General features: G+C 53.4%; 2 protein-coding genes across 2 annotated transcripts in view; both read right to left on the bottom strand.

The window, feature by feature from the left end:
• Window positions 1-20,097, bottom strand: part of BSG (basigin (Ok blood group)) — a 126,725-nt gene that overhangs the window by 85,723 nt on the left and 20,905 nt on the right. The gene's annotated exons all lie outside the window — the stretch shown is intronic.
• Window positions 1-20,097, bottom strand: part of HCN2 (hyperpolarization activated cyclic nucleotide gated potassium and sodium channel 2) — a gene marked incomplete at its 5' end in the record, with an annotated part of 32,018 nt that overhangs the window by 7,371 nt on the left and 4,550 nt on the right. The window contains 4 exons of the mRNA XM_084886381.1: window positions 9,978-10,124; window positions 11,287-11,505; window positions 12,748-12,909; window positions 13,627-14,050. Of these exons, the coding sequence (XP_084742507.1) occupies window positions 9,978-10,124; window positions 11,287-11,505; window positions 12,748-12,909; window positions 13,627-14,050 (952 nt within the window). The remainder of the gene's footprint in view (window positions 1-9,977; window positions 10,125-11,286; window positions 11,506-12,747; window positions 12,910-13,626; window positions 14,051-20,097) is intronic.

Here is a 20,097-nt window from a genome sequence, read left to right as displayed (position 1 = left end):
ACTTGTAATAATATGAACAATAAAAATTTATTTAAAAAAAAAAAAAAAAAAAGAATCAACCAATGAATGCATAAATAAGTGGAATAACAAATGAATGTTTCTCTCCCTCTCTAATTTAAAAAGAAAAATAAGAAAATATAATAGATGAGAAGACTCCATTTACTGCAGCATAAAGAGTTACACAAACAGATGTGGCCTGCAGGTAGTAAGACGTGTCCAAACCTAAATAGGAGAACCGAAAATGCTCCGGAAAGGCACTGAAGGAAACAGGAACATACTGGGTGTTCTTAGACAGAAAACCTCATAACCTCACTGTCATAGGATGAGAGACATCCAGCCAGCATGCCTCAGTGGTTGTAGACCTATGGACCAGGAGGTCACGGTTTGATTCCCGGACAGGGCACATGCCCAGGTTGCGGGCTAGTTCCCCAGTGTGGAGTGTGCAGAAGGTGGCCAATCAGTGATTCTCCCTCATCATTGACATTTTTATTTCTCTCTCCCTCTCTCTCTATGAAAGTAATAAAAAAAATATAGATTTTAAAAAGAATAGAGCTACCAGTAATCCTTCTGGGTATTTACCCCCCCAAATTTTTTATAACTTTTTTTTTTATTAAAGTATTACATATGTGTCCTTATTCTTCTTTTACCCCCTTCCCCTCTGTTGTCTGTGTGCATTGATTAGGCTAACATTTATGCATACAAGTCCTTTGGTTGATCTTATCCCCACCGTCCCCCACCCTCCCTGATTTTTATAACTTAAATTTTTTTTTAATCAGAGAAGAAGGGAGAGGGAGAGAGAAATAGAAACATCAATAATGAGAATCATTGCATGCCTCCCTACTGGGGATCAAGCCTGCAACCTGGGCATATGCCATTGACCAGAATCGAACCCGGGACCTTTCAGTCCTCAGGCCAATGCTCTATCCACTGAGGCAAACTGGCTAGGGCTACCCAAACATTTTGAAAGCACTTAGTCATAGGACTATATGTATCCCTATGTTGACTGTGGCCAATATATGGCAACAACCTAAGTGTCCTTTGATGGATGACTGGATAAAGAGGTGGTAGGGAATACTACTCGGCCATAAAAAGGATGAAGTATGGCCATTTGCAGCAAATCTTGCTAAGTGAGATATATCATATGAAAAAGGATAAGAACCATATGATTTTATTCATGTTGGATATAAAACAAAAAGCAGCAAATAAAGTTATTGATACAACAGGAAGGGGGTTACCAGAAGAGGTGTGGACAGAGGGTAAAAGGGTCAAATATAAGGTGGGAGCGGGAGACTGGGCTTCAGGTGGTGAGCACACAATAGACTGTATAGATGTGTATTACAAGGTTGTGCAACTGAAATTTGTATGATTCTGTTAACCATGTTACCCCAATATACTTAATTTTTTAAAATATATTTTATTGAGTTTTTACAGAGAGGATGAGAGAGGGATAGAAAGCTAGAAACATTGATGAGAGAGAATCATCGATCAGCTGCCTCTTGCACACCCCCTACTGGGGATGTGCCTGCAACCAATGTACACGCCCTTGACCGGAATCGAACCTGGGTCCTTTCAATCAACAGACCAATACTCTACCACTGAGCCAAACCGGTTTCGGCTGCCATGCTATTTAAAAAAAAAAAAATTAAGTGTAGCCGAAACCGGTTTGGCTCAGTGGACAGAGCGACGGTCTCCGAACCGAAAGGTCCCGGGTTCGATTCCGGTCAAGGGCGTGTACATTGGTTGCAGGCACATCCCCGGTAAGGAGGTGTGCAGGAGGCAGCTAATCAATGTTTCTCTCTCACCGACGCTTCTAGCTCTCTATCCCTCTCCCTTCCTCTCTGTGGAAAATCAATAAAATATATATTTTTTAAAAATAGCATGGCAGTAGCATAAAAACAGACATATAGATGTAAGAGAACACGGAGCTGAGAAATCCTTCTCATATGACCAATTAATGTAGGATAAAGAAAAGGGAAATACAATGGGATAAAGACAGGTTCTTCAATAGGTAATACTGAGAAAAAGTTAAATTTGATCACTTTCTGCTCTGGCCCGTTGGCACAGTGGGTAGAGCATTGGCCTACGGACCAAAAGGTCCCAAGTTTAATTCTGCTCAAGGCACATACCTTGGTTGCAGGCTTCTCCTTGGCCGGACCCAGGTCAGGCACATGCAGGAGACAATCAATCAATGTGTTCCTCTCACATCAATATTTCTGTCTTTCCCTCTCTCTTCTAGTCTCTCTAAAAATCTATGGAAAAATATCCTCAGGTGAGGATTTAAATAATGTGTAATAAAAGTAAAATAAATTGCATCACTATCTTACATTATATTAAAAAATAAACTCAAAACGGATTAAAGATTTAAACATAAGACTGGAAACCAAAATTATTAGAGGAAAACAGTAAATTCTTTGACATGGGTCTTAGCAATCTTTTGTTGTTGTTAATTCTCACCCAAGAATGTTTTTTCTTTTTAAATATGTTATTTAATTTTAAATATGTTTTTATTGTTTTAGGGACAGGGATAGAAACATTGATGATAGAGAAACATAGATTGGCTGCCTCCTGCACGCCCCCTACTGGGGATCAAGCCCACAACCAGAGCATGTGCCCTTGACGGGGAATCAAACTTGTGACCTCTCGATTTATGTGTCAGTGCTCAATCACTGAGCCACAATGGCTGGGGCTGAGAGTGGAAGGGAGGGAGGTAAGGAGGGAAGGAGGGAGGGAAGGAAAGAAACACTGATGTAAGGGAAACTCATCAATTGGTTGCCTCCTGCACATGCTCCAACCAGGGGTGGGAAGTGAACCCGTAATCCAGGTATGTGCCTTTGAGCAGGAATCAAACTCGAGATACTTTAATGCACCGGCTGATGCTCTAACCACTGAGAACACCGGCCCGCGCCTTAGCAGTCCTTTTGGGTATGTCTCCTTGGACAAGGAAAACGAAAGAAAAACAAATGGGACTACAGCAAACTAAAGTTTTGCACACTGAAGAAAACCACAACATGAAAATACAGCCTATTGAAGGTGAAAAGGTATTCATTAATAATACATCTGATAAGGTATTGATATCCAAAATATATAAGGGAAAATAAAACAGAGGAAGAAACAAAAACAAGACTTGTTATAATAAATATATAAGGAATCTATGCAACTTAACACCAGAAAAAACAATCGGTTAAACGATGGGCAGAAGACCTGAAAAGACATTTCTCCAAAGAGGACCTACAGATGGCTGATGGACGTGAAGAAGTTCAATGCCACTAATCATCAGAGAAACTTAAATTAAAGCCACAATGAGACATACCACCTCACATCTATCAGAATGGCTATTCTGAAAAAGACACAATAAGTGTTGGTGAGGATGCGGAGAAAAGGAAACCCTGTGCATTGTTGGTGAAACTACAGATTGGTGCAGCCGCTGTGGAAAATAGTATGGAGGTTCCTCACATAATTAAAAATAGAGTTTCCACATGACCCAGCAATCCCACTTCTGGGTATTTATCCAAAGAAAGCAAACACCAATTTGAAAAGGCATGTGGACCTCTATGTTTATTGCATCATTATTTACAATAACAAGATATAGAAACAGCCTAGGTATTTGGATAAAAAAAAGTAGTCCAGCTGATGTGGCTCAGTGGTTGAGCATTAGCCTATGAACCAGGAGGTCACGGTTCCACTCCCGGTCAGCAACCTGGGACCCTTCAGTCCACAGTCCGACACTCTATCCACTGAACCAAATCAGCTAGGGCTAAAATATATTAAAAAAAAAAAAAAAAAATATATATATATATATCTCCAAAACCAGTTTGGCTCAATGGATAGAGCGTCGGCTTGGGGACTGCAAGGTCCCGGGTTTGATTCCGGTCAAGGGCATGTACCTTGATTGTAGGCACATCCCCAGTAGGAGGTGTGCAGAAGGCAGCTGATTGATGTTTCTCTCTCATCGATGTTTCTAACTCTCTATCCCTCTCCCTTCCTCTCTGTACAAAATCAATAAAATATATATATATATATATATTTTAAAATATATATATATTGAAATCTTGCCATTTGCAAGGTGAACATATATGTCTATTGTGCGCTTGCTCTTATGGGTATTATGTCAAGTGAAATTAAGTCAATACAGACAAATACTGTATTGCTTCACTTGCATATGGAATCTAAATAAATAAATAAATGAATTAAAAAAAAAATAGAAACAGGACTACAGATATTGAAAACAAGTTAAAGACTGCCGGAGGGGAGGGGACGGGAAATGGGAATAAAAAAATGAGAACGAAGATAGTGGCGTAGGAAAACGCTGACACTTTCACTTGTGGCCTCCCACAACCACATCAAAATTACAACTAAAATGCAGAACAACCATCATTCAGAACCACCTTGAAAGCTGGCTGAATGGAAGTCTCACAACTAGAGAAGGAGAAGAAAGCACGCTGAGACTGGTAGGAGGGAAGGAGGCGCAGAACGAGAGGGTCTGACACCCCACGTGACCACTTTTCTCAATCGGGAGGGAACTGTCCTGTGGGGGCTGCCTGTGAGGAGCAAAGGGCCCAGCCGCACCCCAGCCCCCAGCCAGGCTCCCAGAGCTGAAAAGAGAAGTCCCAGTAACTTGGGGCTGTAAACACCAGTGGGGATTGGGGCTCAGGGAAACGGGAGGCTGCTGGAGACCCAGCTGCCCCTCTTAAAGAGCCAGCGCACAAGCTTACTTGAACTCCATCCCTCTGAGCTCCAGCGCCAGGAGGTGTGGGGGACCCAGAAACATACAGGGAGGAACTGGATTGTCTGGCATTGAGGCAGGAACTCGGGGGCTGCTTTCTCCCAGAGGGGGACTGTTTCCTGTGCTCAGACCTCCCCTGTCGCAGGGCTGACTGGCAGGGCTGACTGGCAGGCGCCGTAGCTGAGTCTCAATCAGCCTAGGCAGTGGTCGGCCCTTGAGGTGAGGCCCTGAGGTGAGGTTGGCGAACGCGGGCCTAGAGCACACCGTTTGCTCCACCTGGTGGTTCCCTGAAGACCTGCCCCATCCAATTTGCAGCCCCATCCAAGCTGTTTGCAGCAGCTTTTCCATATGAATGGCCTGTCCTGGCTCAGGCTTCAGACTTTGTTAAAACCTCTCAAATAAGCTGCCCCAAACTTCTCAATAAAAGGCCAAAGACCAGCACTAGCACCAGCCTGCTTTGCTTCACTGTTAGGTCTCGCCTGGGTACTTCCTCGCCCAATACCGACAGCAGGCATCTGCAGATCTCTCTGTAGCGCCTGCCGGGTGGCCCCAGGCAGCGGCTGACTTTGCACCTCCCTGGAGACCCTAGAGCCAGAGCATCAGACGGCTTCAGACCATCCCAGGTTACAACTCTACCATCCGCAAGCGACACACAATACACTCAAGGGGCAGACTCAGAAACCACCAAAGCCTCACTGAAGCAAGTCCTGCTCCTCAGGGGTGTCTCCTGCACAGCAGTTCTCCCGCTGTAGTCACAGCCGGTCCTCACAGCCAACTGGCCTGGAGGCCAATTCCTCCCAGTGACATCAGCAGCAAGCAAGGCTCAACCACAGCAAGACCATGCAGCCCACAAAGGGGTGCACCTAGAGCACCCAGCTTAGGTGACAGGGGAGGCTGAGCCACTGGGCCCAAAGGACAGAAGGCCGCTCTTCCAACTCCAGGAGACATAGCGGCTCTCCCTGATACACAGAAACAAACACAGGGAAGCAGCCAAAATGCGGAGACCAAGGAACATGTCACAAATGACAGAAACAGAGAAAGCAAACTACTGGACAGAGAGTTTAAAACCACAGTTATAAGGTTACTCAAGGATCTCCATGGCAGCAGCACACTCGGAGGTCCCGGATCTGTCTCTCGCTTCAACAGTGTTTGGACGGAACAGACCCAGGGACACCCGGGCTTCCAGCCTCCGGCCACTCACCTGCCTCTCATCCAGTCACCACCGTCAGCGCCACCTCCGGGGCCAGCCGACACACCGTTTTTCTATCTTAACGCCTCATTGCTGAACGACCATGAGCTTCCAAATCCGTCAGAATTATTCCGCCGAGGCAGAGGCCTCACCTGACAAACCTGCACCTGCGGGCCTCCCACACCTGCCTCGGGCTGGGCTACTGTTTCGACCGTGACGATGCGGCTCTGGAGGGCGTGGGCCGCTTCTCCCGCGAGCTGGCGGAGAAGCAGCACGAGGGCGCGGAGCGTTTGTTAAAGCCGCGTTCTCTACCGGGAACCTTCCCAGGATGACGGGTCCAAAACTCTGGACGCCGTGGAAGCCGCCCTGGCCTTGGAGAAGAGCCTGAACCAGGCCCTCCTGGAGCTGCATGGCCTGGCTTTTTCCCGTGCGGACCCTCACGTCTGCGGCTTCCTGCAGAACCACTTCCTGGGCGAGGAGGTGAAACCGATCGAGAAGATGGGCGGCACCTGACTCACCTCCGCAGGCTGGCTGCCCCCAGGCCGGGCTGGGCGATATCTCTTCGAAAGGCTCCCCCTCAAGCACGACTAGGAGCCTTTGGAACCCAGAAACCTTTCAGAGCCCCCTCTCCCCCCCATCCCTCTGGTGTCTCTGGCTTTTGCCTGAGCCTCTTCATGAAACTACTAGCCATTCTTTTATCCATCCTGGAGCCCTGTCCCCTGCATCGGACCAAATGAAACAATAAAGCTTTCTGCAGAAAAAAAAAAAAAGATCTGCATGAGAGCTTCCAGGGACTTAGTGAGACTTTCAAGGATCTTAGTGAGAATGTCAAAGATATGAAAAAGGACCAGTCAGAAATTAAGCACACACTGACCGAAACAAAGAATAATTTACAGCCCTAGCTAGTTTGGCTCCATGGATAGCATGCTGGACTGCAGACTGATGGGTCCCAGGTTTGATACCAGTCAAGCGGATATGCCTGGGTTTTGGGCTTGATCCCCAGTAGGGGACATGCAGGAGGCACCCAATCAATGATTCTCTCTCTTCCTTGATGTTTCTATCTCACTCCCTCTCCTTTCTTTTGTTCTTTCTTTCTTTCTTTAAAAAAAAAAAAAAAAAAAAAAAAATATATATATATATATATATATATATATATATATTTTATTGTTTTTTTACAGAGAGGAAGGAAGAGGGATAGAGAGTTAAAAACATTGATGAGAGAGAAACATCGATTAGCTGCCTCCTGCACCCCCCCTACTGGGGATGTGCCCTCAACCAAGGTACATGCCCTTGACCAGAATCGAACCTGGGACCTTTCAGTCCGCAGGCCGACACTCCATCCACTGAGCCAAACTCGCCTTTCTTCTCTGAAATAAATAAAAATATTTTTTAAAATAGCTAAAACCGGTTTGGCTCAGTGGATAGAGCGTCGGCCTGTGGACTGAAGGGTCGCAGGTTGGATTCTGGTCAAGGGCATGTATCTTGGTTGTGGGCACATCCCCAGTAGGGGGTGTGCAAGAGGCAGCTGATCGATGTTTCTCTCATCGATGTTTCTAGCTTTCTATCCCTCTCTCTTCCCCTCTGTAAAAACTCAATAAAATATATTTTAAAAAATAAATGAGTAAAATAAAATAAAATAAAAAGAATAATTTACAGGTATTCAACAGTAGAGCAGAGTACTCCAAGAGTCAAATAAATAATGTGAAATATGAGGAAGCAAAAAACATCCAATCAGAAGAGCAAAAAGAAAAAAATATGAAGATAGTGTAAGGAACCTCTAGGACAACTTCAACTGTATCAACATTTGCATTATGGGGGTGCCAGAAAGAGGAGAGAGCAAGACGTTGAAAACCTATTTGAAGAAACAATGACAGAAAATTTCCCCCACCTGGTGAAAGAAATAGACTCACAAGTCCAGGAAGTGCAGAGAGTCCCAAACAAGAGGAACCCAAAGAGGCCCACATTAAGACACATCATAATTAAAATGCCAAGGGTTAAAGACAAAGAGAAAATCTTAAAAGCAGCAGAAGAAAAGCAGTTATTTACCTACATATGAACACCCATGTGACTATGAGCTGATTTCTCAATAGAAACTTGCAGGCCAGAAGGGAATGACAATAACTATTCAGAGTGATGAATAGCAAGGATCTACAACTAAGATTATTCTACCCAGCAAAGCTGTCATTTAGAACTGAAGGTCAGATAAAGAGCTTCACAGACAAGAAAAAGCTAAAGGAGTTCATCACCACCAAACAGTATCACATGAAATGTTGAAGGGTATTCTTTAAGAAGAAAAAGATAAAGATAAAAAATATGAACAATAAAATGGCAATAAATACATATCTATCAACAACTGAATCTAAAAATCAAATGAACAAGAAATCTAATGAACAAAAACTGGTGAATAAAATAAAATCAGAGGCATGGAAACATGGAACAGACGGATGAATCTCAGAGGTAAGAGGGGGGGAAACGGGAAGAGATTAACCAAAGATCTTATATGCAGGCTAGTAGCCCTGCGCATGAATATGTGTGCCAGTAGCTCCCGCCCACTGCCCCGCCCTCCTGTAGCCCTCTCCGCCTCCCCCATAGCTTGCTGCCCTGCCCCCTCCTGTAATTCTCCCCCGTCTGCTTGTAGCTCGCTGCCTCACACTCCTGCTGACCCGTGATCTGGTCATTATGCTGTCGGTCTTTACACATCAAGGTGTAACGACCGTTTGCACATTACTTCTTTATTATTTAGAATTATATAGGATATGCATTACCTATGGACAAAGACAATAGGGTGGTGAATGCCCCAGCTGGTTTGGCTCAGTGGATAGAGCGTCAGCCTGTGGACTGAAGGGTCCGGGTTCCATTCCGATCAAAGGCACATGCCCGGGTTTCGGGCTCCATCCCCAGTAGGGACCATGCAGGAGGCAGCAGATCAATGAAACTCTCTCATCATTAATGTTCCTATCTCTCTCTCTCCCTCTCCCTTCCTCTCTAAAATCAATGTGGTGAAGCCTGGGGGTGGGGCAGGAAGCGGGTGGAGGGGGCAATGGGGGGGAAAAGAGGGACATCTGTAATATTCTCAATAATAAAGATTAGAAAACAAAAATGAATGAAGCTATACAAGCATTAGCAAAAAACATCTTCCCTCCTCAAGGCCTTTTCCTAGCTGTGCCTCCACCTGGGATACCCACAGGGTCACAGAGCCTCAAGATGCCACCTCCTTCTCCCCTCCGCCTTCCCATCCTTCCCAAAGCTCCTCCCTCCGGCTCGGTAGCTGCCTGGTGAGTGTTGTGGGTTGAACTGTGTCTCCCCAAAAGGTATGTTGAAGTCCTGAACCCGGGTCCTGGGGGATGGGACCTTATGTTGAAGCAGGGTCTTTGCAGTTGTCATTAGTTAAGATGAGGTCCCATTGGAGTGACTGGCATCCTGATGAGGACAGACACAGCACACACACACACACACACACACACACACACACACACGTGCGTGCACACACACACACACACACACACAGGAAGATGGCCATGCGAAGCAGTGGTGGAGGTCGGGGGACACACCTCTCAGCCCAGGGTCACCAATGACCTCTGGCTACACCAGCAGCTGGAAGAGGCAGGAAGGACCCTCCCTGGAGGCTCGGTGGTGAACACAGCCCTGTGACGCCTGGATCTGGGACTCCTGATCTCCAGAATCGGAGACACTGAGTTCCCGTTGTCTTACACTGCCCGGGGGTGGCCATTCCTCATGGCCGCCCCAGGAATCTCGCCCAGGGTCGCACAGGCGGAGGGACCGAGCTGGAATCGACTCCACAGCCCGCCTCAGCTGCCTGGCTCCAGCCTTCCTCCCTCTGCCTCCTCCCTCTGTCTATCACAGCCCCAATCAAGGTAAGCAGGACGGGCTTAGGGTTCGGAGCCCAGGGTGGCTGGGGCATCATGGGAGTGCAGGTGACAGGCTCAGGCAGGGACACTGGTGTGTACACAACTAGCCTGAGTCCTTATGTGGCAGCTGGGCCAGGCTCTCCTCGGCTTGGGGACTGGGAGCCGGAGAGCGGGGGGCCCCGGGGCCCGGCCTCACCTCCCGCAGGGGCCCGTTGAGCTCGCCCAGGATGCTGTCCTCGTCGAACATCTTGCCCTGGTAGCGGTGCTCGTAGTAGTCGTGGATCTTCTGCCGGAAGTCCGCAGGCAGCTTGTGGAAGGACATGTACTGCTCCACCTGCTTGTACTGTGGGGGCGTGAGGGGCCGAGGTCAGCGGCTGCGGCGCAGGGAACCCCTGCCCCGGCCTAACTGGGGCTCCCGAGTGTAACCACCACCATCACCACGAGCACAAGACCCAGTTACATCTGAATTTCCGATCAACAGCAAAAATGTTTCGTGTGAGTGGATCCCGTGCAGTACTGGGGATGTGCTTATGCTAACAGAAGTTACTCCTGTGTCCTACATTGTCTGGCAGCCCTGTCCCTGACAGCGTGACTCCCGGCCCCCAAGATGCTGGTCCCCCATTTCAGAGACCCCCAGCTCTGTCCATGGCCCTGGGCTCCTCCCCGGGATCTTTCTATAAACCCAGGGGATGTGGTCGAGGTGCCAGGCCCTGCTATCCCCCGGGTGGCACCCACAGAGGTGCCCCAGCTCTATTTCCACTCCAGCCCCACCCAGCCACAGCTGCCCTGAGCTCAGCAGATCCCGTGATGGGGGGCGGGTGGCAGCACCAGCTCATGTTTGGGTGTGAGGCCGTGGCTTCCGGGCAGCCAGGAGACCTGGCACTGGGCCCAGCTGACCCGGCCAACCCGGCTGGCACTGCTGGGGGTGCTCACAGCTGCCCAGCCGGGGCCAGCCATCCGGTAGCGGTGCAGGATAGATAGGGGCAGCAATGGGGTGGGGGCCAAGCTCACCGTTGGCCCTTAGGGAAACTGAGGCACGGGGTAGACATCGAGGCCATACTCCACAAAGGGCTGGTCTGCGGGGCCGGCACCTGCTCTCCCTCAGCCTTTCCCTCGGGCCCTTGCACTAGCCCTGTGGAGGCACCCCCAAACCCGAGGCCGGGTCCAAGTGGCTGAATGTATTTGCTCCCCAGTGGCCTCCCCGATGGACCTGGCTGACCAGCATGCACTCAAGTGACCCCAGTCCCCTTGGACCCTGCGCAGTGCCCCCCCCACCATAGCCCCTCCCAAGCCAGCCCAGAAACCCCAGAATGTCACCTCCTAGAGAGGTCCCCTGTGTTCTCTGCCCCCAGAGAGCTCCCTGATGCCTCAGGGACTGGCCCTGCCCTGTCTGGACCCCTGACTTCCATCCCCCTCCTCGGCATACGTCCCTCCCAGGCTCCAGACTTCCCTCTGGGGTCCCCCCCGACCATGGAGCGGGGGGAATAGTGGGGTGGCCCCCAGACCTTCTCCTGGTACTGCCGCCTGGAGGAGTCCAGCGACTGGATGAGGGCCGTGGCGTGTCCGATGAACATCGCGTAGCAGGTGGCCCCCACGATCATGCTCAGCATCGTCAGCCAGATGTCGGTCATGCTCTCGGGCGCCTGCCGGCCGTACCCGATGCAGAGCATGTGGCTCATGGCCTTGAAGAGCGCGAAGGAGTAGAGCTCGCTCCACGAGTGGTTCTGCAAGGCCACACCGGGGGCGGTGGGCGGGCGCTCACAGCCCCCGGAGCTCCCTGAGCCCAAGGCCCCGCCCGCCCACCGCCCCCAGCACCCAGCGTGGTGAGCTTCCCCTGCCCGGAGACAACTAAGAAACTAGACGCAAGCAAGCTGAAACCGGTTTGGCTCAGCGGATAGAGCGTCGGTCTGTGGACTGAAAGGTCCCAGGTTCGATTCCGGTCAAGGGCATGTACCTTGGTTGCGGGCACATCCCAGTGGGGAGTGTGCAAGAGGCAGCTGATCGATGTTTCTCTCTCATCGATGTTTCTAACTCTCTATCCCTCTCCCTTCCTCTCTGTAAAAAATAAATAAAATATATTAAAAAAACACACAAAACTACGACGCAGGCGGGTGTGTGATGTGTGCGCGTGTCGGCGAGTCAGCAGCAGGCGCAGGCCTGGAGCTCCTTCCTCGCTTTACCCCTGGGGAAACGGAGGGTCAGAGGCCCCGCCCCTTTGCAGCCTCGGGTCAGAGTGGGTCAAGAGGAAGTGAAAGTTCCAGGGACCCCGGGGACGGTGAGCTGGGGACACCAGAATCCGACCCCAGCCCAGGAGGGTGAGGCATCTGGCAGGGCCAGGAGGGTGCTCTCCCCACCCCCACCCCAGCCCCAGCCCTCAGTTAACCCGGCGGGGGAGGGGGCGGGGCCCACTCAGGAAACAGGACAGCATGCCCGGGTGTCCGGCCAGACAATGAGCTGCCTCAGCCAGGCAGCTGTGCCAGGCGCTGGGTGCGCGCCTGAGGATGCTCCCTCCGCTGTCTCTGGCCCATCAACGCCCCCAGGCCCTCCTCCCACTCCTGCCAGCTCCCGGTGCAACCCACCCCACCAGCGCCAGAGGCACAGCCCTCAGGGGCGGGAGAAGGCTCCTGTGGTGCTAACGGGCACCTGGGACTCGCCCTGCACCACAGCGGGCATCTCAGCGAGGCAGCGACGGGTGCCCGGGCTCTCCAGGGACTGTTACATCTTATGGCCCATGACACCTCCTTCCCATCTGTCTTTTATTTTTTTTCTTTGTCTTCTGAATAAGTGACGTACATTAGAAAGCAGACTCAATGGCGGGGCAGGGAGCAGATGATATGATGTCTGGGTGACTAAAGTTGTCCCAGTCCCTGGAGTGACCAAGGAGCTGCCTGTTCCTGGCCCCAGAGGGGCGCTATTCTGGGTCCCCAGGACGCGGCCCGGGGGCGGGGCCCGGGGCGGGCACTCACCACCATGCCGTTGATGGACACCCAGCAGTTGCGGGGAAAGTCCTGCAGCATGGGCACCAGGAACTGCAGGCAGCCGTCCCAGTGGCACAGCAGCAGCATCATGCTGATGAGGTTGCAGATGCGCATGACCGCGCTCGCCAGGTCGTAGGTCATGTGGAAAATCTGGGGCGTGGACGCAGAGAGGTAGAAGGGAGCTCCCCCACCCCACCCCACCCTGGCCACACCACGGCCCCACAAATCCCCGCCCAGCACCCCACACGCCCCGCTGCCTTCCTGGTGGGGAAATGTCCTCAGAGCGTGTGGGCAGGACCCCTGTCCCTTCCTGTAACCCTGCCCCTGCCCGCTCCCCCCTCAGAGCCTGTCGCTGCCCTGGAAACGGGGGTGACATCACTGGGCATGGGCGACCCAGAGGAGGTCCCGACTTGGGGGACAAGGACTTGACTTAGCTTCCTGGACCTCGGTTTCCCCACTGCAAAATGGGGCTGTGGAGTCCTCCTCTTACGGGGCAGGATGACGGAAAGGGGCGCAGATGCGTCCAGAGTCCGCGCTGTGTTCCCCGTGACCACAGCCCGTGGGGCCGCCCTGCGGGGGCCCCTGAGACCCCACCGTGCCCCACGCCACGCCCGAGTCCTAGCCCCTGTGGTAGCCTTGGTGACCCCACTCCAGCCCTCAAAACCCCTCTCTGGTACCTGGAACCCCGCCTGCCTCCTCCCTGTGGCCCCGCCCCTGCAGCATTGGCCACGCCCCGGGCCCTCACAGCCCCGCCCCTGCAGCATTGGCCCCGCCCCCGGGCCCTCATAGTCCCGCCCCTGCAGCATTGGCCCCGCCCCCGGGCCCTCACAGCCCCGCCCCTGCAGCGGCGCCCCGCCCACGCCTCACCTCCTCCCACTGGTGGATGTAGCGGATGAGCCGCGACAGGCGCAGCAGGCGCAGCAGGCTGAGGATCTTGGTGAAGCGCACGATGCGCAGGGCGCGCGCCGTCTTGTAGACCTCGGAGTCGATGCCCTTCTCCACGATGAGGAAGATGTAGTCCACGGGGATGGAGGACACGAAGTCCACCACGAACCATGTGCGCAGGTACTTCTTCTTGATCTTCTCCGGGTCCAGGATGATCTCCGTGTTGTCCTCGATCACGATGCCCGTGCGGAAGTTCAGCACCAGGTCCATGAGGAAGAACGTGTCCGAGACCACGTTGAACACGATCCACGGGGCCGTGGTCTCGTCCTTGAAGAAGGTGATGCCCACCGGGATGATGATGAGGTTGCCCACCATGAAGAGCAGCATGGTGAAGTCCCAGTAGAACCTGGGGGGAGGCCTGGCGTCAGCCCCGGAGTCCGGCCCGCGCCACGCGCTCCGCAGGCCTGCCCTCCCCACTGTGCACATGCGCCTTCGGGGACCAGCCCAGATCTCCCCTCCTCCAGCAAATCCCAGACTGTGGCCCCGGTGTCACAGTCTCTATCTCCAGGAAGCCCTCCTCCACCCAAACCACTTACAGAGCCCTGCAGCCAGCTGGGCTCTCCCAGCCCGAGGCCCTCTCGCTGGCTCAGTTCTAACCTTCCCTCCACAAAGAAGCTCCAGAATTCACAAAGCCTAAAAAAGAGGTCACTCAAAAATGGACTAAATGTTTCCTTTGACCAAAAAACACCCAATGTGCAAGGCATAAGGGTGGAGTCCAAGGGACAAGGAGAGGGAGCTAAGCAGAGAGAGGCCAGGGTGTGGGGGGGAGCGGGTGGTGGTGGCAGGGGAGGAGGAGCAGGAGGTGGGTTCAGGGGGGCGCCAGGGGTTGGAGAGGGCAGGGTGGGAGCTTGACCTGGTGGATCCAGGATGCCAACCTCAGTAGGTGGGCTTCCCCGTGCCTGTACTTCCATTTCAGGAAGCGCCCTGAGTGCCACAGACAGGGAGGCAGCAGGGGCGCCAGTCCAGCGGGGGAAAGAGGTGGGGCGGGGGCAGAGGGCCGGGCCTGTGGGAGGCCCCTTGGCAGCTGCGCGGACATTTGGTGCCATAAACACGCCTGGAAAAGTGACGATGGGTTGCTTCTATTCCCACAAACAGGACCCCAAGGTCAATTCCGAAATTCCACCTGGAAAGTGCTCTCAGAAAAGGGCCCGTCCACTCAAGGAATATCTGCAGACGGCCATGCATGGTGTCCTGAATAAAGAGTGATGAGGACATACAGACACAGCAACAGGCCACCTGGACAAACTGCCGGCCCCGCAGCCACCAAGAAAATGGGAATCAAAGTCACTCTGAGCGAGAACTGCCAGTTCCTCAAAAAGTTAAACTGAGTCACCATATGATGCAGCAATTCCATCTTAAGATTGAAAGAAGGGCCTGGCTGGAAGGCTCAGTGGTTGAACCAGGAGGTCACAGTTCGATCCCAATCAGGGCACACGTCCGGGTTGCAGGCTCGATCCCCAGTGTAGGGTGGGGCATGCAGGAGGCAGCCAATCACTGATGTTTCTCTCTCTCTCTCCATTCCTAATATATATACATAATTTTTTTAAAGATTGAAAGAAGGGACTCAAACAGGTGCTGTGCTCCATGTTCACAGTCTCACGATTCATAACACCGAAAAGGCGGGAACAACCCAAATGCCCATCACTGATGGCTGTGGTCCACCACCTGCAGGAATATTACTGGGCTGCGAAAGGGAATGAAGCACTGACACAGAACATGTGTGTAAACTTTGAAAAAATGATGCTCAGTGAGAGAAGCAGACACAAAAGGCCACTCAGCGTGTGATTCCAATTATGTGAAACGTCCGGGACAGGCAAATCCATAGACACAGGAAGTGGGTTCCTGGCTGCCAGGAGTGAGGAGGGGGATAGGGAGTTTCTGTTTTGGAAAAGGAAAATGTTCTGGACATGGATGGGATGAGGAGTGCACAACACATTGTGACTGTACCTAATGCCACTCAACTGTACACTTTCAAATGCGTAGATGCCCAATTTTCTGTCACACACACACACACACACACACACACACGTTAACATTATAAAAAATGAAACGAAGCCTGGGATCTCAGTGGTGAGCAGCTGCCCCAGATCACAGGCCTGAGCCCACACCTGCTGCCTAGATTCAGGCAAAGGAGGGTCTCGAATTTGAACAATTATGTGATTTTGCCTTTAATGTGAGGGAAAGGCCTCCCTACCCCCCATCGTGTCGGTCCTCTCAGGTGCCTCCCGAGGTCTTCACTCCCCAGTGGGTTTGTGCGGGCTCTCCGGTAGGACCAGCACGCTCCCCCTCAGGGCTGGAGGCCCCACGCTCTGTCCCATGTAGGTGGGCCACTGCCCGGAAGGACCCTCAAAGCCTGCAGCTCCCTGGGCTCCTCCCAGACGGACAGAAGAAGAGACCGAGGTCCTCAGTGGCTGGAGGGACTCGCCCTAACTCGCACACATCAACAAAAAGCCCTGAGCCCTCGCACCCGCTTGGCTGCAGGGAGCTCCCTGCTTTGGTAGCTGCTGTAAATTGGCTCCTTGCTGGAGGCACCCTGAGAGCTATTAACACCGCGCCTGCCGGCTGGTGTTCCGCTCCAGGGAATTGATCCCAAGGAAACTGTCCAAGAGGAAGAGAAAAAAATTAAAAAGTTATTTGCACCAACATATTCACAACAGCTCGGCCGGGAGAGCCAAAGGCTGGAGGAGACCCAATGTCTAACTAACCCTGTGGTGGCGGCAGTAGCAGAGCTGGCCGACACCCGCTTTTGCCCACGGGCAGGTGTGACCTTGGGCCCGTCCTTCCAGTCCTTGGGAACCTCAGTCTCTCTATTCGTCCGGAGGAGCCCGGGCGTGGCAGCCTTGGAGGGTCCTCCTAGGGAACTGCCCCACCCATGGCCATTCCAAGATGGGACCCTCTCGGAATGGCTGTGGGTGCTCTGGCCACGATGGGGTGAGCACCAGGCCTTTGTGGGAGCCCCGGACAAACCCATCAGGGTTGGGATAAAGACCTAGAGGGAACTGAAGGGCTGACTTGACCTGGGGGTGGGTGTGAAAGGCAAAATCAAATGACTACTAGAAATTCCAGACCTTTTCTCACCTGAATCTGGACAAGGTGTGGGGCTCAGGCCCCCCATCTAAATACCCACTCATCCTCGAGACCCCAAGGCCTCACCATCCAATGGGATGGAGGAGCCCCACCTGCTTCTCCTTCTCGTCTCGACTCCCAATACCCAGAGTATCCACTGCAGAGCTCCTAATCCCATCCCCACCCTCGCTGAAATGAGAACTGCTGCCTCCATTTTGGGGCATACACCCTGTTACAGAGCAAGCAAGGAAGAGTAAAGAAGGCGGGGGGGGGGGGGGGGGGCCTAGAAACCACCAGGGGGTCTAGAAACTATCTAAATGGCCACAGAGCCCTGATTGGTTTGGCTCAGTGGATGGAGCGTCAGCCTGCGGACTGAAGGGTCCCGGGTTCGGTTCCGGTCAAGGGCATGTACCTCGTTTGCAAGCACATCCCCAGTGGGGAGTGTGCAGGAGGCAGCTGAATCGATGTTTCTCTCCCATTGATGTTTCTAACTCTCTATTCCTCTCCCTTCTTCTCTGTAAAAAAACAATAAAATATATTAAAAAAAAAAAATGGCCACAGAGCATGAGGGCATCCTTGACATGAGAATTCTCCAGACATTCTTTCCTTTCATCCTTGGGGTGGGGGAGGCAGGGACAGACACACTTCCGCACTGACAGAGGAGAGAGGTGCCCCAGCCAGGGAGCCGGGGCAAGGCACTGGAACCCAGAACTGCCACCCCCAGGGCCTGTCCTCTGTCTACTTTTCCGCTGTCTGGAACTCGGCCCGCAGGCTGAGCCCCAGCCCGGTCACATGCTGTGCACGGTCCTCCCACTCTGCGTGGTGTCCCCTGGGCTTTAGGTGCTGGCGCAGAAGGCAGGGGGCAGAAGAGGGGCTGATGGGCAGGATGACCTGGTACCCTGCTCCAGCTGGGTGCCCCCAAATTGGCTTGGGGCCTCAACCCTTGTCCTCTCCAGCCAGCCTGGTCCCCCACAAGGGGAAACTGAGACTGGGGGTAAAGGAACTGGGTGGAGGTTAGAGGAACCCAGGGTATGTGCCCCAGCACCCTCACCTTTTTCTTGCCCTGCCCACCCCTTGAACCATGCAGCCAGGGGCTAACCACTCTCCTTCTCTGAGCCCCAATGCCTCATCGCCCAATCCCAGCAGCCCCTTCCTCAGCGGGCACCCAGGTACCACCCGGATGCAGGGACTGCTGGGCCATCATCAGGCAGCAAAGCAGGAGCGGATGCACAGTCAGCCCTGGTACCGGCACCTCCAACGACCACAGGTAAGTCCTGTGTGTAAAATGCTCCCTAACAAATCACACTGGGGCCCTTGCTTCTGTGGAGGCACCCAAATCCTGGCTGCTCTTCCAGGAGGGCAGTGGACGGACTGGCCAGTTCACACCTTGTTCACGGAGAAAAGCAGGCCAGAGAGACACAGTGAGTGGAAGGCTCAGCAGCCATGGCCCCTGGGCCCAGACCCCAGGCCCAGGCTCCGCAGCCCCCGGCCCTATGGATGGGAGAGGGCCTGGAACCTCTTCCCGGAGCACCCCACAGGCTGGTGACCTCACGGGGGCCCTGGTGGCTGCCACCACCATGAGCTCAGTTCTCCTCGAGCAGCTGCCCAGCTGTTCTCTGGGCGCAGACGGACCCTCTGAGGCGTGGCCGGTGCTAAGTGACAGGACCCAGGCAGCCAGGCTTCCCGGCAGGAACTGGGTTGAGGCCCCCACAGCCACTGGTGGGAGACACGGCGGACAAGGCAGCCGGCTCCCTCCCTCTGGGACGCGAGAAGCCAGAGCCGTGGGAATTACAGACCCGGCGGATCGGAGGGATTAGGGGTCACGTCGGTGATTAAGGGAGAGCAGGGACGGGGGATTAGGGGCCTGAGCCCTCGGATGCAGAGCTACAGGGGAGGCGAGTGTCAGGGATTAGGAAAGGGATACTCCTGCCAGGGAAGAGGCCGGATTCCCAGCTGACCCCGAGCCGGGGCGGACTGTGGGGCTGACGGTGCGCCAGGCCATGAGGACACATGGTGACCAGTCAGACCTGTCTCCCTCAGGCCCAAACTCGGGCGGGGAGACAGGTGTTCCACACAAACAGATAAATGAAAGGGGTGCTTCTGGGAGGACTTCTTGAAGCAAGTGGCATTTGAGCAGATTATGGAGAAGGACCTGGTTGGGGGTGAGGGGCACTGCGCCATGGCAGAGGGAGCAGGAAGTGCAAAGGCCCTGTGGCTGCAGTGGGGTTTCCCCTTTCAGGCTGGCTGGGCAGCCTGGGGCTGGGGCAAAGGGAAGTAAGGGAGCTGAGAGATGAGGGGAGGGCACAGAAGATGGCTCTACAGGGCCTGGGGAGGCTTGAAGGGAGGGGAGAGATGGACTTCTATGTGCCTTGAGATGCCCCTGCTGGCAGCCAGGAGGCCAGGAAGTGGGCAGAGGATGGCATGCAGACAGGAGGGGAGGTAACTGTGCTACTGGGATGTGAAGTGGGTTTGCTGATGCGGGCAGGGTGGCAGGGTCTGGCCTAAGCAAGCAGGCGGCTGAGGAAGCTCCTCCCTCCCAGCCCCAAGCAGCCCCTGAGAAGCGGGGGAGGTGAGAGTTTAGAGCAGGGACTCAGGGACCAGGGATTTGAAATTCTCGCAGGAAGCCTCTGGAGAGAGGAGAGAGGCTTCGGTGAACCCCAGCCCTGACCCCGTTACAAGGATCATGGAGTTAACTTCCTCCAGGTGGGGGTGGGCTGGGCCTCAATCCTCCCACCTGGGAAATGGGTTTTTTCACTGCTCCCAACTCCAAGTGCCTTCATGCTGGCTCTGGAGCCAGGGAACCCTAGCCCTTGGCCCTTGGCCCACCCACTCTGGAAAAAGTGGGGTTTATTCCTCTGAGATAACGTAGGATTTGCAGAGAGCCCCCCCCCCCCATCCTGGTATCTCTGGGCCCTCTGGGGGAGGGAGGGACAGGGTGTCGAGTCCTGTAAGTTTCTTCAAGTCAGCCTCCTCTACAACCCCCGTCTGGGGGACCCCAGAGGACATGACTCAAAAACAGGTCAGCATCACAGATCCCGGCTTCGTAGAAATCTCTCTGAGGGTCAGGAAAGGGACCCACTCATCTCTTTCCTCCCATACCAGGCCTCCCAGCAACAGACAGTTCAAGAACATTATATGAAAATCAACAGCAGTAGGAAAGACTCAAGTCGGATCTCAGAGGCACTTACGGACTTAAGAACGGATGCAAGGCAGCAAGGAAGCCACTTGCCTAAACTCTCTCTGGCAGATGACTCCACCCCTGGATCAGAGCTCCCCTCGACCTGCCCAGCACCCCAGCAGGCCCCTCAGGGAGGTCAGAGATGTCGT

The sequence above is a fragment of the Pipistrellus hanaki genome (assembly GCF_964339955.1).
Source record: "Pipistrellus hanaki genome assembly, chromosome: 5".
Taxonomy (NCBI): Eukaryota; Metazoa; Chordata; class Mammalia; order Chiroptera; family Vespertilionidae; genus Pipistrellus; species Pipistrellus hanaki.
The sequence above is the reverse complement of the archived record's forward strand: the minus strand, read 5'-3'. Positions and strand labels throughout refer to the sequence as shown.